The 21144-nt window shown below is 52.5% G+C and overlaps 1 protein-coding gene across 6 annotated transcripts in view; it reads right to left on the bottom strand.

The window, feature by feature from the left end:
* Nucleotides 1-21144, bottom strand: part of Zmiz1 (zinc finger MIZ-type containing 1) — a 200168-nt gene that overhangs the window by 4946 nt on the left and 174078 nt on the right. For 4 of the 6 annotated variants that reach the window (XM_076931262.1, XM_034499096.2, XM_076931264.1 and 1 more), the window contains 16 exons: nt 18353-18467; nt 17217-17434; nt 16235-16433; nt 15079-15369; nt 12209-12391; nt 11420-11500; nt 10608-10782; nt 10010-10151; nt 8406-8616; nt 7300-7405; nt 6660-6820; nt 5872-5939; nt 5569-5637; nt 4936-5180; nt 3583-3749; nt 279-533 (listed from right to left, as the gene is read on the bottom strand). In XM_076931262.1, coding sequence (XP_076787377.1) covers nt 279-533; nt 3583-3749; nt 4936-5180; nt 5569-5637; nt 5872-5939; nt 6660-6820; nt 7300-7405; nt 8406-8616; nt 10010-10151; nt 10608-10782; nt 11420-11500; nt 12209-12391; nt 15079-15369; nt 16235-16433; nt 17217-17434; nt 18353-18467 — 2686 coding nt within the window. The remainder of the gene's footprint in view (nt 1-278; nt 534-3582; nt 3750-4935; nt 5181-5568; nt 5638-5871; nt 5940-6659; nt 6821-7299; nt 7406-8405; nt 8617-10009; nt 10152-10607; nt 10783-11419; nt 11501-12208; nt 12392-15078; nt 15370-16234; nt 16434-17216; nt 17435-18352; nt 18468-21144) is intronic. The other 2 variants (XM_034499097.2, XM_034499099.2) reach the window with 2 other exon arrangements.

Here is a 21144-nt window from a genome sequence, read left to right as displayed (position 1 = left end):
TTGATTGGAGGGACTCTTCAAGGGCTTACTAGAAAATGGGTAGGACTGGGAGAACAGAACTGTCGGGTCAAGGGGCTGATGGGTAGGGGTGGGGTTTGCATAACATACCCCCATATGGAGCATCCTAGTACTAGAGTCAGGGGAGACTGGCTGGGGCCCACCCACCACCCGCCCACCTTCCACCCGGGGCCTTGAGCCCTTAAGTACCCCCCTTCTCTTGGGAAGGTCCTGGTGCCAAGCCTGGCCCCAGACCAAGGTGTGTGGTGACCCCAACTTACATCCAGTGAAGGTTCCGGCATGTCGGATGCTCCCTGTGCTCCGGCCTGACCCTCTAAGGCTGAGGAGGGGTTAAAGGTCAGGTCGCTGTGTGGATGGTTGCTGGGAGCGGCCTGTGGTGGCTGCCGGGGAGGCTGGGAAGGAGGAGGAGCCCCACTGTGATGTAATGGAGGCCCTGCCTGGCTGCTGGGGTGTGGTACGTGCAAACCTTGTTGTATGGAGGGATGGGGCTGGTCAGAACTGCCAGCGTGGGGCATCTGTGGAGGAGGAGAGAGCAGGAGAAAAGAGAGGTGAGGTGACGAGGCACAACGACGGGATGCCTGGAGAAAATGAAAACCAAACAAACCAGGAAGTAACGGACCCCCAAAAACGAGGGCACCCTCACAGAGAACAATGATCTGCAGTTGAGGGGGCGGGGTAGAAAAAACAAACAAAAAAATCTGTCCTCTCCAGAAACCAACAACCAGGAAGGCTGTGAAGGAACATGTGGAGAAGGCCTTACTCCCGCACAAAGCCTAGGAAAGGCCTTGAGCCAGGCACAGACCAGAGAGCCTCCCACCCCCACACTGTCACAACAAACAACAGCGAGGCCAGAATGGACAAGCAAATGGACGTGTTTCTGGGAAGCGGGTAGCTGCTGGCAGCGTGGTGCAGGCCCCCAAGGGCCAGGGCAGTGCAGAGCAGGCGTGGACACAGCACGGGCAGGCGTGCAGCTCCCCCTGGCTGGCAGTAAAGAGGAGACAGGTGCTTTGCCTGCCTCCCTCTGGAATGAGGGAGGTGTCATCTGGTGTCCCTCATCTGGTGTCAAAATGGCAGACCAGAGAGACAACCTGGCTGGCCAGGGGCATTTCTCCTTGATTAGCTATGGGCTTCATGCTTGGGGAGGCAAGGAACATGGCAGGTTGACTCTAAAAGGTTAGCTAGAGAATTCCTCCCTTTTAATTTGGAACACGCTGGCTGTGGGTAGGTGGATATAAGGGTTTGTGTGTAACTAACTGTGCCTGGTGAATGCTGTTTGCTGTTCCAAGCAGATGCTTCAGAGCAGAAGGCCTGAAGCAGCTCTGTACACCTCTAGCAAAGGCCTCAGCCTGCTCTATACATTTGAACAGGGCCACTAAGCGCCCTTATATACTGCCAAGAATATATCATTTTGGTGATATGATATATTCTTGGCTTCCTTGGTCTCATCCATTCCTGCCCCATCTCCATTTCTGGGTTCTTCCATGCTGGGTTGGCAATCACACCAGCCTTGGTCTCCCAGACCCGGGTTCCTCTTTCCATTTCTGCTAAAAGCTGCTCCCCAAGTCTGCTGTGACCTGGTCTCTACCAAAAGTCCTGGTATGCCCTTTCTTTGCAGGGTGCAGGGCTCCAGTGTGACATCAATATTATAGTTTTCCTCAGTCTTGGTCCCCAGGTGACCCCCTTGTGGCATAATAAATATAAAGGGGCTGGAAGAAAAGGCCACATAGAGGTAAGAGGCCAGCCGAGGGTTCCTACTTAGCTCATAGCAGCAGATGCCCCATGGCACCCACCCTGAGGAACCATGGAGGGACTCCACACTCCCATGACCAGCTCAGCTCAGGACAGACATCTCAGATCCTGCAATATAACTTCTCACCTAGACCTCAACCAGAGTGTTTCAGAGCTCAGAGCACTGTGGTTGTATCTGCCAATCTGCTGCCTAGTGCAGAAGAACTCTTGGGCAAATCAATGCTTGGCTAGAACCTTCTAGACAATCCTGGACTACATGAAAACACTCCAGTCATCTGCTCAGTCAGGGCCAGGCTGCTTCTAGATACAAGGTAGATACACCAGGAATAGACCTGGGGTCGTCTCTCCATGTGATACAAATGCATTGCTAGGTCTGGCTGCTTTCAGTGATATGAAAGCTGAGAAGGAAGCAGGCATGCTTTCGTAGAATTCTGGGGAAACTCTGAGCTTGATTCAGGTAGAAGATGAACCAGGAAGCAAATAGCTTGGTTTGTAAGAGAACACATGGCTCTCCCCGTCTAGCATCTTCCAGGATTAGTGGGTATGAGGACTGGGGGTGTACAGTATGTGTGGGGTGATGTCGGTGACTCCTAGCTGAGGTCCTGGACAGCTTAGAGGAGGAGATCAGTGGCTCCAAGTGGAAACTTTTACAAGGCAGAGTCAATACGCACGTTTTTTTCTCTTCCTGTCATGTTTTCTTTAAGGCAGGCTCTCGAGTGTCAGAAGGCTGACCTTAAACTTGCTATGTAGCCAGGGAATGACTCTGAACTTTGGACATGCCTTCCTCTATCTCTGAGTTTTAAAATTGCAAGTGTATACCATGTCCTGTTTGCTTAGGCAGTGCTGGAGAAGCACCCTACCCAATGGAGCTGTATCGTCAGGCACTGTACTCGTTCTTAGTGGGAAATCGGGGATGTGAGAGATGAGAAGGCTCCTGTAAGTCTTCTGACATAGGTCCTTCAACCCCCACTATTAGGCACTGCGGAAACTCTGGACCTTTTCTGGCTGGTATTCTTATCTGTGCCCCTTCCCTCCAAGGTGAGAGACCAACATGGATCTCAGTGTCCCAGCCCCCCACTGCTCTTCCTCCATCTCAGCTCCTTAAGAAGGTATGATTTGTGAGCACAAGGCCCAGTGTGCCTATTTACCCTGACCCAAGGGGCATTTGCTATGCTACACAGAGCATAACACTCAAGCGTTCAAACACAGAAGGGCTCGGGAGGGTGGCCAGGTCTCTTGCCACTGTTTCCAGAGCCACAGGAAGGGATGGCTTGTGGTTAGCTCTGAGCATCTTACTCTATGGAGGTGTCCCCAGTCATGTGGAACATGCCAGTAAGTGGGAGACAAGACAAGGAGGGCAGGCAAGGCCTCAGGGAGGTCAGATGCCCTGGGACCTCCATTTTACAGGTGGTGGTGAGACCCTGGTAAAGGTTCAGGTCCCCAGAGACTGAGTGCCTGAGCACGGGAGCTAATTTCAGGTGGCTGGAACCACAGGTGTCAGTGGAAGAGCAAAGTGGAGCTTAAGGTGGCACATGTGGGATGCAGGGGGTAGCCTGGAGCTTTCTTAACTTAAGAGACTCCAATGTCCTCAATAAAAGAGCCAAGTTGACAGATATAGGCCAACCATGTCAGACTCTCCTCCCATCTGAGCCCCTGAATCTAATTCTTCATTTTTCTTTTCACTGAGGAGGGAACCAGAGTACTCACATCACAAAGATCCCAAAGGAAAGCCCTCTGCCCCAGTCAGCCCCAGAGGAGGCTGGGAGTTAAGCATGGGCAAACAGAAAGGTTGAAGTACAAGTTGATGGTACTCACAGTTTCCTGCATAGGGTGACTGAGGGGTTTCTCGAGGGCGGCCATGTTGTTGGGCATGTCCGGTGGGTGGGAGAGCTGGGGGGGACCATGCATGAAGTCGTTCATGGATGTCCCTCCGGGATTCCCATGGGGGAAGTCAAAGTTGCCATGACCCTGGTAGTTGTTTCCTGGGATGGGAAGAAGATGGAGATGGGGAAGAGGTCCCCCAGAGGAAAGGTGGCCACCCTCAGCTGACAGTATAAAAGCCACATTCTTTCCCTTCCTTGAGACAGGCATGGCTCCTGAAGCATTTGCTTTTGGCTATATGATGAAGTAGTCATGCCTTCATCTCATGGGCTGGGGCACCCACGTATGTGATAAAGTCTCCAACCCCACCTCAGATGTGTGTGTTGCTCTACTGTTACAGAAGAGCAGAAAGCCATGGGAAGGGGCTCAGCCTGACCCTTTAACAGGAGCTACTGGGCTCCTATCTACTGGGGCCTCATTGCCTACCAACCCCAGGCCCAGAGGCTGTTCTGCTCCATCCAAGAACACCAGGCTCTAGATGATAATCCAGCCTCTCCATCTCACACTCCATGGTGATGGTGAGACACAGAGACTCAGAATACTGGGGCCCTTGGCATAGGCTGTGGGACTAAAGTCAGCAAACTAATGACTTGGGTCCACTAATCAATCACCTGGTACCTTGGAGGCCTAAGATTATGGATCTGAGTGACAGGGCCTCCACCCTCAGACAGAAGGTGGGAATTTTCTAGGAGCAAGGTGGATGGCAGCAGGGATAATGCCTTAAGTCTGGAATAGCCAAGAGTGAGACCGAGTGATAACCGACTGGGTTAGCCATGGCTGGGCCACCAGTGCCTAGACTCTCATTGGGGAGGGTGGAAGAGCCAAAAGGGCGGGACTGATAACCTGGCCGAGCAGGCTGTGCAACTTCTGGGCTTGCACCATTCTCCCAAGTCCAGTGACTGGAGGTTGTGTCCCTTCTTCCTCTCTTCCTCTTTTATTTTTAAGATTTATTTTTTATGTGTATGAGGGGAATGTTTTGTCTGCATGTATGTATGTGGTACCATGTGTGTGCCTGCTGCAGGGGGAGTTCAGAAGAGAGCACTGGACGTCCTTGAACTGGAGCTATGGTTGGTTGTGGGTCATTATGGAGGTTCTGGGAATTGAACCTACACCCTTCTGCAAGAGCAACAAGTCCTCTTAACCAATGAACCACATCTCCAGCCTCGCCCAGCCTTTCTTCTTCCATTCTGTACCTGTTACCATCAGCACAGAAATCTCAAGTCCCCAGTGGACCCAGGCTGTCCTCTTCTCCCTCCCTCCCTCCCTGGCCAGCATCACAATACTCACCTTGGCTGCTGTAGTCATTGGAGCTGGTGCCCCCAGGAGGAGGTGGGAGGGGGTAGGGCGATGGGCCGGGGCCCAGAGCGGCGATCATCTCCATGACATTGGGCATGATCATCTGGCTGGGGCTCATGGTTTTGAACCGCTTTGAGGGGATGCCGTCAGGGTCATCCTTGATGTGGAGATCTGACTTGATGGGTACCGGCCGCCAGCTGCACGTGGGGTCAATGGTGACCTCTTCAAACTCGGAGCTGGTGAGAAGAGCAATGGGGGAGGAACTGAGGCTTAGAGTGTCTAGCTTTGAAAACAAGAGACCAATGCCCACACTCCTCCTCTGTGTCAGAACTGTCCATATGACAGAGGCCTAGAAGAGCTGTTTCACATCTTGTTTGGTGAGGTGAGAACGCTGAGGTTTAGAAAAACAAGTAGTTGAGCCCGGCTGCTGGCCCCAAGATACCCTCTCTCCTGAAGAGGGGTTTCAGCACTGGCTGAGTTCTGTCTCATCTAGGACGTATTGGCCCTTAAGTATAAGAATTCCCAAGGTCAATCTGCAGATTGGTGGTTGGCCAGCAAAGTACTCAGGACTGTCTACATCTCCCCCTAGACAGGCTGCACCTCCCTAGTCGTGGCTATACTTACTGTTGGATGGCGTTCAGAATCCCCCACATATACTGATCCACCTCCAGACCCTCGAGCAGAGCAGTTTTACTGGAAGAGAAGAACAAAGGCTTGGTCTTTGCTCCTGGAGGCAAGACACAGCCCGCCCATCTCCACTGTCCTGCCACTGCAGATACAATGGAGCCACAGAGTGCAACCCAGCAGTGAAAACCAAGACCCATGCCTCTGTGGGGGCTTGTTTTGCCTGAAGGATAGGTAAAGCATCTAAAAGGTCCAAGAAGAGGCCAGAGGATAACTCTGCTCTGCAAGGTGGGTATTGCTTACTTGCACACGGGACACCTCCAGGTCCCTCGCTCACAATTCAGTTGGAGGTATGACTCCAGGTCAAAGCACTGCAAAAGTGAGAGACAGAGAGATAGGTAAGATCAGGACCGTCAGAAAATGCCTTGCTGTGGCTCTGGACCCTTAGGAAGACTTCAGTACCCGAGAAGAACTCTTCTCTTGCTCACTCCACAGAACCACAGAACAGCCATGCTGTGTCTGCCACAGCCTTCACAGATCAATTCCCTGTCCCAGAGAAGCCCTTCTGGACCCAGCACCCCAGCCAGATCTCATTGCCTTTGCCTCTGACTGAGGCTGGGACCGAGGTGGGCTCTAGCATTTAGTCCCCTTAGTCCATCCCAGGGACCCAGGGTAACTCGGTTGATCTGCCTGTATCAGACAAAGCAATCACATCATATGTCCATACCTACAAACTCAGCGGTCCTGTCATTCTTGCATCCCTGTCGTGGGACCCTGTCTTGGTCAATCCCTACACAACCAGTCTTTGCTAGTCTTGGTTGCCTCTTTCCGGAACCTGCTCAGGGCAGATCCCTAGCTAGCCTGTGGTGTCTAGCCAGGACTTTCTGCTGGCCTATGGTATCTGACTATTTCTGTATAACCAGCCCTCCCCAGGATGGGTCCGAAGGAGAAAATATGACCAAGAGAGCAAATGATACATACTGGCTGCCGATGGCCACAATGTCCTTCAGGCAGCAACAGGCTCTGTTGGCTCCTCAGCCTGCCCCTTGTCACCCTGCCAACTCTGTACAGCCTGACTCCGGACTGCTCACCTGCACATGCTTGCAATCGTGGCCTCGAGCAGGCAGCTGTATGCGCCGGAATGTGATGGGGCACTTCAGAGACACCTTGATGGCGGTCTGCTCCACGCCATCCTCCCCGTTGAGAGTTGTGTTGCCCGAGGAAGCAGCCACACTGCTGAAATTCCGCTTGACTGTGAGATAGGAGGCAGAGAGTGAGGGCTGGGTATTCTACTGAGAGGTTGGATCTCAGAAGCTCCTGAACATGGCCTGGATTCCCCAACCCCTGCATTCTACATGTGAAGCATGCAGTGTGCACGTGAGGGAGAAAGGACTGAGGAGAATCCCTTTTTTAAAGGACAGACCCCACCCTTGATAGGAGCAAGAACTTTCTGCAAAGCTTGCAGAAACCCAGTCTGGTGCTGTTCCTCTGATTTAACTGGGTCAGCAAAAAGCACCCTCAGGCACTTTTGCACCTAACTCTGCAAGAGTGGGAACAGAAACCAGACTGTGTGGAGGTGTTCAGGGGCTTGAGGCGGGAGACACTAAGGACAGAACTACAGGGAGGAGGGATAGTATGTCCCACAAGAGGTGTTCTAGAACTTGGCAGCCTGGGTATCAACACCTCCTGAGGCCAGCCCTGCCCAACCTGTCCCCACCCACCCAAACTCACTTTTCGTGATGCAGTGCTCGGCAGGCAGTAGGCGCTTCTTGAGGAGGCCCTGCAGCACGGAGCGCACAGAGGGTCGGTGCACCAGCTGCAGCACGAAGAGATGGGACTGCAGAGAGAACAGAGGGGTCCAGTGAGGTCCACAGTTCCCATACCAGCCCCTGGCTGAGCCATGACCTAGCCTCTCTAGAAGAGGATATCCAGAAAGAAGAGGGGCCTGCAAATCACGACGAGGTCCAGGACTGAGAGTCAGGGCCTCTGGAATGATTGTTTATGCTCCAGGCTAACATGGTGAATTTTCAACAAAAAAGCCACCTGGCTGAGGGTACAGAACATATGGCATCAGGACTAGAACCTAGCATATTTACTGTTCTCCTGTCCTTTCCATCCTTCTTGTCAAGTGAGCCTATCTCTGCCATCCTTCTTCTAGAAGGCCTTCTAGGACTGTGCATCTCACCTCTTCCTGCTATGGCTGTGCAGCTGCAGGAAGCAACCCAGCCTATAAGCTTAATCTCTGTGGCCTCATCCTCTCTGAAAAGACAGACAGGACCAGAGCGTTTCCTTTTGGATGGTCCTTCAGAGACAGCAACAGAATAAGACAGGTAATTTACTTCCCTGTACGTATCCCAGGGAAGCCCTATGTCCCAGCCTCTGATTTCGAGGGACAGTAGATGAGTTCTGATGTGGTTTTAAATCATATGCACTGGTGGGATATGTATATGTGCCTGTGTGTGCATGTACATGTGTGCATATATCCTCCCTATAGGACAACAGGAATCCATTTAACTCCACATTTAGCAGAGGTGGGTCTTGGAGTAGGGGGAAGTGGTAGGAATATGAAAATCTCATGCAAATCAGACAAGAATAGATTATAGCTTTGGCCTTGTCAGTGTAATAGGGGAACTCGTGCCTGGGGTGGCACCAAGAAACAAAAGGGAAGCCCAGTAGAGGCAGCATGAAGGGGAAATGGCTGAGTCTGACAGAAATGGTCAGAGCATAGCAGCTTAGATCACTTCTGAGAGAGAGAACAATGACTGTCCCAGGGTCTGGCTGGAGACTCAAGGGAGGCCGATGGTGTGTTCCCAGCCCCGTTTGGCCACTCTACTCACACAGCAGCAGGCGGTGACAGTGATCTGGATGGTGTTCCGGCCAGGCTGGCATACATGCTTGAGGTGCAGGGGCTTGTGGGAGGTCTTGTTGTCTCCCCGCTCAATCGTGAGGGGTGTGGCGTTGACGCTGACCTGCACCGAGGCTGGCCAGTTGGTGTTCATCTGCCGGTCCTCATGATGGTAGCACTTGAACTGCAGCTCCAGGTCTGACCTGGGGTGGACAAGGTGGTCATCATCAGCCTGAGTTCCCAGGGACTCCACCCTTTGGCCATAGCCTTTCCTTCTCTCTTACCCTAGCAGCGTCTCTCACCTAGGGTTCTTAATGCTGCAACCCTTTAATACAGTTCCTCACATGGTGATCCCCCAACCATAACATTATTTTTGTTGCTACTTCATAACTGTAATTTTGCTACGGTTATGAATCGTAATGTAAATATCTGATATGCAGGATATCTGATATATAACCCCCAAAGGGTTGTGACCCACAGGTTAAGGACCACTACCCTTGAGACTCTCCCTTCCCACAATATGAATCCGACCTAACGTCCAAAGCCCTTCCATTTACATATCCTATGCTATGGCAGCCATATCCACAGCCCTGGCTGCCCTGCCTGGCTAAGAGTGACTCCTCTTTCCTATGACAGGGTCAGAAGGACAAAAGGACAGATGCTGTTGGACAAGACCGGTAGCAAGGCCCATTGTGGCCATCTCCAGGTAGAGGCAGGAGTGCCATTTTTGGCCCATGTTTGTCTGTGTGCCCGGAAACTTCAGGCCTCTTGCCTTACACCTTAGCTCCTGTAAACTGAATACCCAGTTTTGCCTGCAACAGCCCACTGACTGTCCAAAGCTGGGTGAAGTCAAACGTGCTGAGAGCAGAGGCCCACTTCCAGTGCCTGAGGAGGCTTACTGTGCAGCTATGCTGGGATGGGGTTCTAGGCCAGGCCTTGGGTGAACCTTGCTTAAGGACCAAAGACCTAGGAGGGGTTTGGTAATTTAGAAGCCCCCAGTTCAAGTGTTAGCTCTGCTTCTTGCTGTGAGAACTCACATTCTTTAAAATAGTCCTCTAGCCTCAGTTTCCCCTTTAAATCAAAAGGAAAAGCATTGCCTCCAAGATCTCAGAGGTCATATGCAGAGCCTCCTGGTCCAGGCACTGGAGCACAGCCCTATGGGTAGGCAGCATCGGACACTGGTCAACCGCTTGCAATCTATAGAGATTGGTGAGCCGGCCGACCTAGTTTAACTCTGCTGTTCTCGGCAGTCTCTCTTCACACTGTCCTGACTTCATGACAACATGAGTCATCTTCAGATAGATGTTTTCCCCTTCTGCCAACTTACCACCTTGAGATACCTTCTTTCCAGCCCCTAGGGCTCTGCTAACCACCTCACCCTCCAGAAAGTCCAGCCAATATTTAGGGCTTGGGTAACAGCTGTTTCTAGCTATTGATGCTTGGTCTCTCCTGTGAGTCCCCTGTGACTTTCCCAGGACCTTGCCTAGTCCAGAGCCCTGTCAATGTTGCTGAAGAGGTGACAGGAAGCTGTTGCCAGCACCTGCACAGGACCATTCCAGAGCCTGGGGTAGGAAGTTGCCATGCAGGCCACCTCACCTCCACATCAGCGTCTGGTGAACCGTGGGCCGCAGGTGGAACACGTGGTTGCTGACGGCCAGGTTGTGCTCCAGGCGGAAGGGCTCCAGAACCACGCCATCCCGCACGGGGAATGTGAGCCGTAGCTCATCATTGTGGTTGGCTGGGCAAAGACAAGAAGCATATGAGTGGCAAGCACCTCAGCCTTACAGGTGCTGGGGCTGGAGAGGGACTCTCTCATCCGTGGGACACTACTTTGAGAAGCATGCTCAAAGAACACACATGTGGGCCACAAGCCACAGAGAGTGTGGTGAGCCCAAACTCAGGCTGGGAGCCTGTGGCCTCCTCCAGCTCAGCTATTTCACCCCACCCTGCAATCCTGTTTCTCTCACTGGCCTCTCAGTATCTGAAGATCCATGTTCTTCTGGTGGCCAGGGATAAGGAGGTCTATGGACAGTGCAGCCCCACACTGAATGTCACTGGGATTGGGGAATCCTTGTTCTCAGCTCTCCTGTCTTTTCTGCATAACTCCCACCTCAGGTAGCCTAGCTTCAGAGCCTTCTGATCCTGCCCACTGAGGGCAGAGTCAACTGAAGAATAGATGGTATGGGCTCCTCACCTGGAGGTGGTGGCAGAGCGCTCATATTTGGCTTGATATCAGGAGGGAAAGGTGGCTTGACATCTTGGCTGGGGGACAGATAGGGAGGTATGCTGCTCCCGGGAGTCATGGGGGGTGTGGGGTTCCCTGGAACGGGTGAGTGAGGGTAATTTGCCACAGGAACCGGCCTGGGAGGCTGGAAAAAGATATCAGAAATAGGTTATAAACTCACAGAGAGGTAATGGGTCAAGCTGTGGACATATGCTCTACCTGTGCCAAGTCCTACCCTAGGATTACCCTTCCCAGCAAGGGAGGAGAGTCACCAGAGGACTCATGCTCTCCTACAGGATTCTGCTTCTGTTGGAGGACAGGAGGGACTGGGAAGGACCTTGTCCCTTATATTAAAGTTCACACCACTGAGGCCTCTCAGGGTCAGTACATTTGTGGCTTCCCACAGTCAAGGGTCAAAGGAGACACAGAGGTCCAGTGTGCTAGGGACTTGTGTAACCTACACCAGAAGGAAAGAGCAGCTGGCATCCCTGAATTGTGGTTCTAGTCCATATTCCTTGACCCTGTTCGGGGGAGGAGTACCAGCCTCCTCTCCCCTCACTGTCTTTGTCTGGTTTTCTATAGGGCCCATGCTTGTCCTTGGTCACTCATTAAGGCAGTGAACTCTAGATCCTGAGCGTATCTATGTCTCAGCAGATGGCCAGGAAAGTGCATCCCCCACCTGCGGACCCCTAAATCTTGTAGAGATGCCGGGGCGGGGAGGTAAGGGGTGTTTAAGCCTGCTGATGCCTGCTGAGGGTCGGCTGGACTTTCTGGGCCCTCACCCTGTTGACGCTCCCTTGGCTGTAGCTGCTGTAGCTGCTTCCGGAGGAGAAGGTGTTGTTCTGTCCATTAAACTGTTCTGGCTGTTGAAATGAATTAAGGCAGAGGAGTGAGCAGAACAGCCCCAAGGCCTGACGCCCTTGGAGACACAAGTGTACCGGAGAAGAGGGTACTAAGATGGGGTCTCTAGGACTAGTGTGGAAAGTGGAGGGGCCTGAGCTTTGCTTCTGCAGTTCACAGACAGATTCCAAATCAGCTACAGGTTGGTTGCTGAAATGAGCACCCTTGAGCGAAGATGGCAAACAAGCCGGAAGTGTAAACGACTGAGGGGCTTTCCCTTCTGAGACAGTATCTTGCAGCAATGGAAAAGGTTAAGGGCTCAGAGATCTTTATCACAGCAGCACTGTAAAAGTGAAAAATGAGAAGCAAACACTGGAGAAGGGTGAGCTAGGGTGCCATCACCTTTATGGGTTGCTAGGCAGCCATTGAGACAGGGACAGAGACATTCTATAAGCAACAAGCTTACAACACATGCAAGGGGAACTGGCTCGAGATTACAGTGGTGGTCATGCTTTGTCTTTCAGAATTGTCTCCTCTGTCATCACTGTCCCATGGACTGTGAAGGAAGGAGAGGAAGGCTACCCATCTGAGCCCAGACACAGCTGAGCACCTCCAGAAAACCAGGACCATGCCCCTGCCTCTTGATTCCTTCAGGAATACAGAGGGTCAGAATGCTGCTGCAGGCGGGTTAGATATGTGGGTGCCTGGAGTGCCCTGAAGATGGTACTCACCTTGTAATACTGCCCCATGTTGACTGTAGGGGGTGGGTACTGCCCAGTGCTGGGTTGGCTCGGCATCCTTTGTCCGGGGTAGTTGGGAGATGTAAGTGGCCTTGGGGGGTTAGGGGTGGGGTACTGGCCTGGCTGGGTGGGGAACTGGCTGTTTGGTCCATATTGCTGGTTTCCATAGTTGGGCTGTAGGATGGAGAAAGGGCAGGGGTTGGGTCATGGTCATGCACTCAGCTGTCAGGTCTGGGCCCAGCTTTTTTTTTTTTTTTTTTTTTTTAATGTATATATATATATTATCTGTATGTGTACTATGTGCATGCCTGGTGCCCCTGAAGGTCAGAAGAATGTATCAGAATCCTGGAATTAGAGTTATGGATGGTTATGAGCCATCATATGATCCTGGGAACTGATCCTGGCTCCTCTGTGAGAGCAACAAGTGCTCTTAACCACTAAGATGTCTTTTCAGCTCCTCTTCTTAGCTCTGTGGTCTCCTACACACAAGATGCCCTCTCTACCTGTCATATGGAGAGAATGAGCCAGAAAATAGGGAAAGCTTCCACTTGCTGTGATGTCCAGGGATACTACACTCTGTATGTCCAGACCACAGGCCACCATTCCATGAAACTGTTCTTTTGGAAGCCTGTGCCCTCAGAACCCCATGGACGCTCAAAGGATCTCAGCTGTATCTTTGAGGGGTTCAATCCTAAAGTACTCCTGTGTTTCTCCCAAGTTCTTGTGTGTGTACCACAATGTGTCAGGACAATGCAGGTCACAGGATTTGTTTTCAACATGTGACAAGCCCCGCAGGCAAGGCTGATCTGGATAGCACTGTCCTTATATCCTACACTGAGCAAGTATCCAGTGTTCCATTCTTAGCAGCGTCAACTCACTATTCAGCTGTGGGGGAACTAGTCACAAGGGGTGGGGAGCAAGACAGCCCCTCCTGGAGAGGTTATTGAGAAAGGAGACAGCGTCACCTCCTGCCACCTTCCCTATCTGGAACAGCGGATGATCCAAGGCTACCTGTAACTTAAGTACCCAGAACATGGTGTTCCAGAGTCAATGATTCCTTTGATGCCTACTTAAGAATATTCCCTGTCTGAGTCTCTCACTCTCTAGGCTTAAATCTAGTTGGCGATGCTGCAGCACCTGGAAGTGCTCATCAGAGTGGGCTGCGCTCAGGAACTGTCGATGACTTCACGGTGGGGGCACAGCTGCTACTCTGGGCCACAGTGAGCTCTCACAGTGGTGTGAAGTGGCGGCTGGTACCTGCATGTTCAATCAGGCTACAGGAGTGTTGTAGGGGACCAGACGACATGGTTCCAGCCTGAATTAAGGTGGTACCATTTTTCTGTTTTGTTTTGTTGAAACAAGATTTCTCTCTGTAGCCCTGGTTGTCTGGAAACTTGTTCTGTAGACCAGGCTGGCCTCGAACTCAGAGATCTGCCTGCCTCTGCCTCCCAAGTGCTGGGATTAAAGGTGTGCACCACCAATGTGTGGCTAGGTTGTACCACTTCTAACATAGGATGAGCATGGTACCATGAGGTAGAAATCAGAGCTCCCTGACAGGGACCACCCATCATCTTATAACCTGGGCCAGCCAGGAAGCAGCAGTGTTCTGGGGAGGACACCTTCAGTACAAGCAGAGGGCTCGGCCTCAATGCAGGACTTTTAATGCGTAATTCTTCTGCAGCCTCATCTCAGGCGAGCACTGAGGCTCAGACACGCATGCCCAGTGCAGCCAATGATCCCTCAGGAGGTTGAGGGTGTTCAGAGTCACAACTGTGTATGTGACTCTGGCAGTGAAGCCATCAGCTTAAGGCCCCAACCCAAGGACAGCCAGGGCTGGGAGGGGCCTATGGACCTTTGAATTTCTCTCCCTGAGCTATTGCCCACTAGGTTGAGGCTCAGGTCTTGAGTTGGCCACCTGGGTGTAGCACCTTAGCACCCTATTCTTAAGTCTCAGGCTTAGGACACCCATACCAACTATGACATCATCCAACCTCTGTGAGAATGGCTACTGAAGGGACCTGTGGGGATAGAGAACTTATGCTTTCTTGGGACAGAAACCTGCTTCAGCTCAATCCGAAGGCCACAGTTTTGACCAGCCAGAAGGACATGATCAAAGAAGATGGAGAGCTGAGGTGCCATGCTCAGAAAGGGGCATCATGGCATGTGCCAAAGACAAACTTCATTGGAGTGGGGTGGGGTGGGATGGGGTGGGGTATCTGCTGGGCAAGGTTCCTGGTCTCAGTTGTATTCTGAGTATCACTGAGGCCTGGTGACATATCTTTTCCTCCTGACCTTACACTGAGTTTGGAACAGTCTGCTGGGATGGTTCCCTCTGGCACCTCTGCTGGGAGACACCAGCACTATCCCCAGGAGTGACTATGATGGACGTAAGCCCTAGGGACACTGTCTGCCATCCGATGGCCTCCCTGACACAGCCTGTACTAGAGGGTCTGGTGGCAGCCCTCATTCTCTAGGTGGCTCCCTGCATTGAGGTCTTCCTCCAAAGTCATCCAGTTAGTATCTGAGTATAGATAGCAGTAAGTGGTTTCCATGGTTTCTGCTTCTACACTTGCCAGCTCTAGGCAGGGTATTTTACAATGTCATGGTCTCTTATCCTCCAGGCATCCTAAAGGCCAGGGTGGGTTGTGAATATCATTGATTTAAAAAGTCATACACACTCAGGTGTTGTGACTTGCTTGTGGTTTTCCACAACAGATGGCAGTAGCCAAGGACTAAGACTCCGAAGCCTAACCTTTAGTTCAAGTTCTCTAAGTGGCCAAACTGTGCCCTTCCCAAGGCTCTGTCCATGGTCCCTCTGTCAATGCCCCGTTCTCCCATCCCCCATCAGTAGTCACACTTACCTCTCCCGGGTATGGCCTCTTTATGCTCTGAATAGGAAGGGACTGGGGCCGGGGGCCTGGGTAGGTCTGCTGGGGCATCCTTTGCCCGTGTGTGCCAAAGGGGCTGATGCCGGGTGGTCGGGGCTGGTTCATGCCCATGGGAGGGCCGCTCATGCCCGAGGGTGTCATGCCAGCTGCCATGTTGGCAGGGTTCATGCTGCCCCCCATGGAGGCAGGCCCCCGAGGCCCGGGTTGGTTCATGAATTGGCTGTTATACGCCTGGGTGGGACCCATCTGGAAAGAGGAACACACCTTCAACGGGAGAAGAAGAAAAAAAAAAGAATAAAATGCCACATGCATTGAAAGTGCAGGGAGGGAAGGTTAGGGGACTAAGGGGAAGGAACACTTTCCCACGGGGCTGTAGTTAGGAACCAGGTCTCAAAGGACCCAGTCCTCCAGGGCTCACTACTGCCCTCTGCAGGTCTCATGGGAAAATGCAGCTGGAGGGTTTGGGTAGGGCGGGGAGCAGTCACTCCAAGGCACAGGCAGCATTCCCAGGGAGGCAGGCAGGGGTCAGGGAAGTGGGCAGAAATGGGAGGGGCACAGGAAGGACATAGGAAGGGGAGGTGGATGAGGATGGAGGCTGAAGCCCTTTCCTGAAAGCCCCAGCCTTGCCCTTTGTCAGTGGCCAATGGAAACACAGCCTCCATACACTAAGTGTGATTTACCCAGCCCACTTCCTCCTGCCTACCCTGTACCCTTCCTCCATGCTTCTGCCCTGCATGGTTACGGGGTTCCCCTTTTCACACCCACCCCATCCTTTTGAAGGTCAGAGGATCTATGAGGAGGCCTGGGTAAAATCCACAGAATAGGTTAATGGGACGATAGTGGCCTCAGAGGTGATTAGGGACAGGCTAGTCACAAAGCCATTTTAGGCACACAGCCTACTGTTTGGTAAGCAGGAACTGAGACCAATAGCACAGCTCTTTCCCCATATGCACTGGTGAGCTACCAACCCACACAGAGCATAGCACACCCAAATCCCCCCACCACACCCAACCATTCTACCACACCCAAACACAACACCCTCGTAGGGGCTTCCAAGGATACCCATGGCATTTACACTCAAGATTTCCCCAGTCTGGGTGAGGCCAGGCCAGCAGGCAGGAACCCTTACCGGTCCATACTGGTTTATATCCTTGTTCTGCGTCTCTTGCAAGGCTGCCACTGTAGCTGTGGCTGTGGCTGTAGCTGTGGCGGCGGCTGCTGCTACTGCAGCCGCTGCAGCAGCAGCAGCTGGCTGGGTGAAGTCAGCAGGAGGCCGGGTATGTGGAGGGATGCCCATGCCTGCAGGGGCACTAGGACCCCCAGGGTAACTGTGGAGGAGAAGCAGGGGCCAATCAGAGAGTACTCATTTTTTAAGCTGACCCTGGAACATGCCCAGGGCCAGGAGGAAGGCTTTTGGATTATACACATGCATTCCATGTACCTAGCGTGTGGATGTGGGGCCCAGTAGGGGGAACCTGGGACTTCTGAAGTTGGCAGCTATTCTTGCTACTGTGATGAGTAGGACACTTGCTTTTTGAATCTTTGCTGGGGCTAGGATATTTCAATAGCGCCCCATCTGCCACCCAGGCCTACCTTCTAGTGAACACTGACCTGAGAATTGTATGGTGCTGTGTGCTGTGGAAGTGGGTTGAGGTGTGTGAGACTCCTGTTTTGAACTACAAGGCCAGAAATGCAGCAACTTTGCCCCTAGAGCTACCAGGAATGAGCTGCTTCTGTCCCTTCCTCACTGCAGTCTGAGGTTGGGGACTCTAGTCTCCATTTCATTCTTCTTCTTCAGGTCAGTGAGGCAAAGAGCTTTCTGAAGGAGCTTAGGACAGGTGGAGCCCACCACCACTGCTCTTCGGCCCTGCCAGCTCACCCCGCTGTCTTAGAACTCACAAAGATATAAGGCTAGGAAGGAAGTGAGGAAGTATCCTCTCTACCCCTGTGGGGTTGATGCCAACCTGGTAAGACACATGGCAGAACTGTCCTCATATCCTGGACCAGGCCATGTGGAGCTGGCATTGAAGTAAGAGTCCTTCCCAGATGTAGGTAAGAAGGCAGGGCTAATATACCGCTGTAGAAGACCACCACCCAGGTTGGTCACTCACCTGGCTCCAAAGCCCCCGCTACCAGGGTAGCCAGGCCGGCCGTACATGTTGGGCTGGATATAGGGCTGTGCAGGGCCAGCTTTGGTGGAGAACTGTTGCTGTTGTCCTGCGAATTGTGGGGAGTTGAGGCCGGGGTTGCTGGTGCTCATGCCCGATGCCATGGGGTTGCCACCTGGGTTCATAGGGTTGTTGGCATTGGCCATAGGGTTTCCGAGGACCTGCAAGCAGAGAGAGTGGCTATCATTGAGGTCGGTACCTGAGACAGCGTGGAGAAAGAATAGCGAGAAGACAAAGACCGAAACATGGCAGAGAGAAGCATGGGAGTGACTTGAATAGTCCCAGACTGCATAGGGATCAAAAGGAGTGGGCTGAGAATGTTAGCCAGGAAGGAGTGAGGCCAAGGCCCACAAAGCCAGCCCAAGTGGTCCCCAGCACTCCAGAGAGGGATATGAGGCAGGTCAGTAGTCCTTGGCACACAGCCTACACAGTCCCAACTCTGCAATAGGGCTTGGGTACCCAGGGTACACAGATGCTCTGAGATGCTGTTCTGAAAGACATCTCTGTGTCTTTGGCTCAGAGGTTGTCTGTGGATGAAGACCCCAGGGAAGCATGACAGCTCCCTCCAGGATGGCCTGGATCAGGTCTAGCAGTTGAGGACCCTCTGTTAGGACAGAGGCATGGAGAGAGAAAAGAGGAGGAAACAAGAATGGTTTATCTAGGAAGGCAACTGGGCTTGTCAGGCTAAGGCACCCTTTACTAAGAGGTGACATCTTAGGAAAACCTAATCCAGGCCATTCAGGGCCAAGGGTTTCCAGCTTAGAACTCTGAGGTCAGTAACACCTATTGTTTGCACAACTAGAGAAAACATGGTCTCAGAAAAGTACTTGTGGCCTTGTCACATAAACACCCCCCTCTTCTATCTCAGAAGGCCCTACAATGGGGGATGGTCCTTAGGGACCCAGTTGTGTGCCTCCTGAGGCAGCTGTGTACCCTTCCTGGAGTGGTGTGGTCTGTCCTCAGACAGTGAGAGCTGTCACAGCATGGCTCTCTGGAGAACCCCCCTCCCCACCCTCAGGAGGAATAAGAGACACTCGTGCCTAGAAGGAGCCAGGGTAGGGGATGGGACAGGTTCTTACCTGACTCTGGGATGTGTTGGTCACTCCCCACACCGTGGTGACCACGGAGAGGGAGCCAGGAGGCTGATTGGTGTTCTGCTGCCAAGGGACAGAGTCATAAGGGAATGACCCATCACTGCAAAGACAGAAGAGGTCTTTAGAGCTGGGGCAGGGCTCAGGCATCAGTGTCTTCACTTCTCTGTCCCAGCTGACCTTTGGCCCCATGAGCTCTAGGGCTCCAGGCTCATGACAGCACTTGTTCCATGGGAATGGGCCAGGCAGATGTGACCCTCTCCCAACATTGCAGGGGCTACCCCTGTGGTAGCTGCTTTAACTGGGCCCACAGTCCAGAAGCTATGCAGTGAAGATGCTAGCTAGTGTGACCTAAAGCTCACTCTTAAGCCTCTTCTTCAAGCATGCTGATTTCCCATGACTCCCTATAGAAACGGCCAGGACCTCAGCATTCCAGCACTTGGGAGGCGGAGGCAGGCGGATCTCTGAGTTCGAGGCCAGCCTGGTCTACAGAGTGAGCTCTAGGACAGCCAGGGCTACACAGAGAAACCCTGTTTCAAACAAACAAACAAACAAACAAACAAACAAAAAACCCAAAAAACAAACACACGAAACAAAAAGGCTGGAAGGGCCTGGGTGGAATCTTGCTTCTATCCTTGTTCTCAGCACCTCATGACAAACTAGCTGCTGAACTGAGTCCCACTGACCTGGATTGGAATTCAGGCTTGGGTCACCCTTCCTCTGGGCCCAGGACCAAGCCTACCCGGGTGCTCCACTCCCATCCCCTCCAGTCCTGTGCACATCCCTGCCTGGTTGAGACCTTCCCTCACCTACAAGTCAGCACCATCAGGCTCCAGTGTTTACTGGGTAAAGTCCAAATGCACTCCAGAATGATCTACCCTACCAGCTCACCCCCAAGCCTCCCCCATGCCTCCTCAGTGCAGCCCTACACTGAGCAGAGGATACAGGGAGCTCTTCCTAAGAAGCCCACAGGAATCTACCTCCTCTATCCTAGTCTCAGTCTTACAGAGAGCACTCAGCGAGGCCTTCCAGCCAGCCAGAGTGTCGTGGGAGGAGCGAGAGGGGTCCAAAGTGATGTACAGCATTAAGACTTGCTAGGGTCCCTAGCCCCACTCAGATCGCCCTTACTTCCTCAGTGAAAGCCATAAAACACTGTACCTGTGCCCCAGAGCAGCAGAAAATCTCATGGGTGGCACCCTTTTCCCTGGGTCTGCCTCCACGGGTCTGTACTGACTTCCTTCCTGTTTCTCTGGAAAGTCACCTCTTTGGAAAGCCTTCCCATTCTCTCATAATATAAAGAAGCACCACACCCTGTTTTTTTTTTTTTTTAACGTATTTTTCATGTCACTTGTTACACATATGATTATCATCTTCCTAGCCTCTGCTCCAGAGTCTAGAGTGAGAGGAATCCAGCAGTTTTGTGGATTAAAGGCCAGTGGACAAAAAGCTAGCCAGGAGCCAGGCCCTGAACTGGCCCTGAGCATGGAGCAGCACTCCCGAGCAAGACCTGTATTTTCCAGGCCGTGGTGACTGAGCTCTGTGGCCTGTGCTTTCATTGTTCAGAGACTAACCCTACCTCAAGTTGTTCTGGACCCTGCTGCCTGGCCAGGTATCTACCAACCTGGACCCATCCCTCACTAGCTGACCCCACAAGTCTTCCTCGGGGCAGGCTCCCACACTCTCATTTTCGAGATGAGCCTGAGCGCATGCCCAGTGTCTTTCTCCCACCACACGCCACCCTTCAGAACTGCTTCACAAACTCTCTACCACCTTCCAGGCCAGGGTTGGGTTCATGGAGGTTTGATTCAGGTTCTAACAAGCAGCTGGACAGGTTTAGGGGGGCCTTGTCTCTCACCACCTTGGCTCCCAGACTACTACATCTAAAGCCCCCTACCATCCTCAGCACTGTGGCTGGGCCTTGTGGGAGGAAATCAACCTCTTCCTGTTCCGCCTACTACTGACAGAGAACAAAGCTAACCAACATTCCCAAAGTAGGCTCTCTACAGCCTAGGTAGTAGGTTCACTGTTCCAGAGCAAAGGTGGCCATATGTGTGCACAGGGCCTGTGGGCTGCTGGATGCATCCTGGAGAAGCAAGTGACAGGCACAGAGGAGGGTGGCCCCAGGCCTTACGACAGAAGTGGCATCCACCAGCACACTGTGACTCATCGCCTTCTACAGGCTCTGGACTTGACAGGCACCCATTGTATCAGGCCTGTGATGTGTCACCTCTGCCTGGACTCTCACCTCTGTCTCTGTGTCCAAGATCAAGGACAAACCAAGCTCCTGTGCCAGCAGGGAAAAAGGGGCTGGCTGGAGTGGGAGGAGACTGAGTGACAAAAGGTCTTAGGCGGAGGGGTCTCTGGGAAATACACCCCAAGGCCTTTGGGAGAGGGTGTAAACATTGGCCAGCAGGGATGGAATCCTGGTGTCTCAGTGATCGGCACTGTTAATGACCTCTGGGGATCCTCAGTTTTTTTTGGTTTTTGGTTTTTTTTGTTTTTGTTTTTTTTTTTTTTTGTTTTGTTTTTTCGAGACAGGGTTTCTCTATGTAGTCCTGGCTGTCCTGGAACTCACTCTGTAGACCAGGCTGGCCTCAAACTCAGAAATCCGCCTGCCTCTGCCTCCCAAGTGCTGGCATTAAAGGCATGCGCCGCCACTGCCCAGCTCTCCTCAGCTTTTTTACTCTGAGCTTTTCTTAAAAATAAATAAATAGCCGGGCAGTGGTGGTACACACCTTTAATCCAAGCACTTGGGAGACAGAGGCAGGTAGATCTCTGAG

Source organism: Arvicanthis niloticus, chromosome 3 (assembly GCF_011762505.2).
Source record: "Arvicanthis niloticus isolate mArvNil1 chromosome 3, mArvNil1.pat.X, whole genome shotgun sequence".
Lineage (NCBI taxonomy): Eukaryota > Metazoa > Chordata > Mammalia > Rodentia > Muridae > Arvicanthis > Arvicanthis niloticus.
This window is presented reverse-complemented; position numbering and strand designations above follow the sequence as displayed.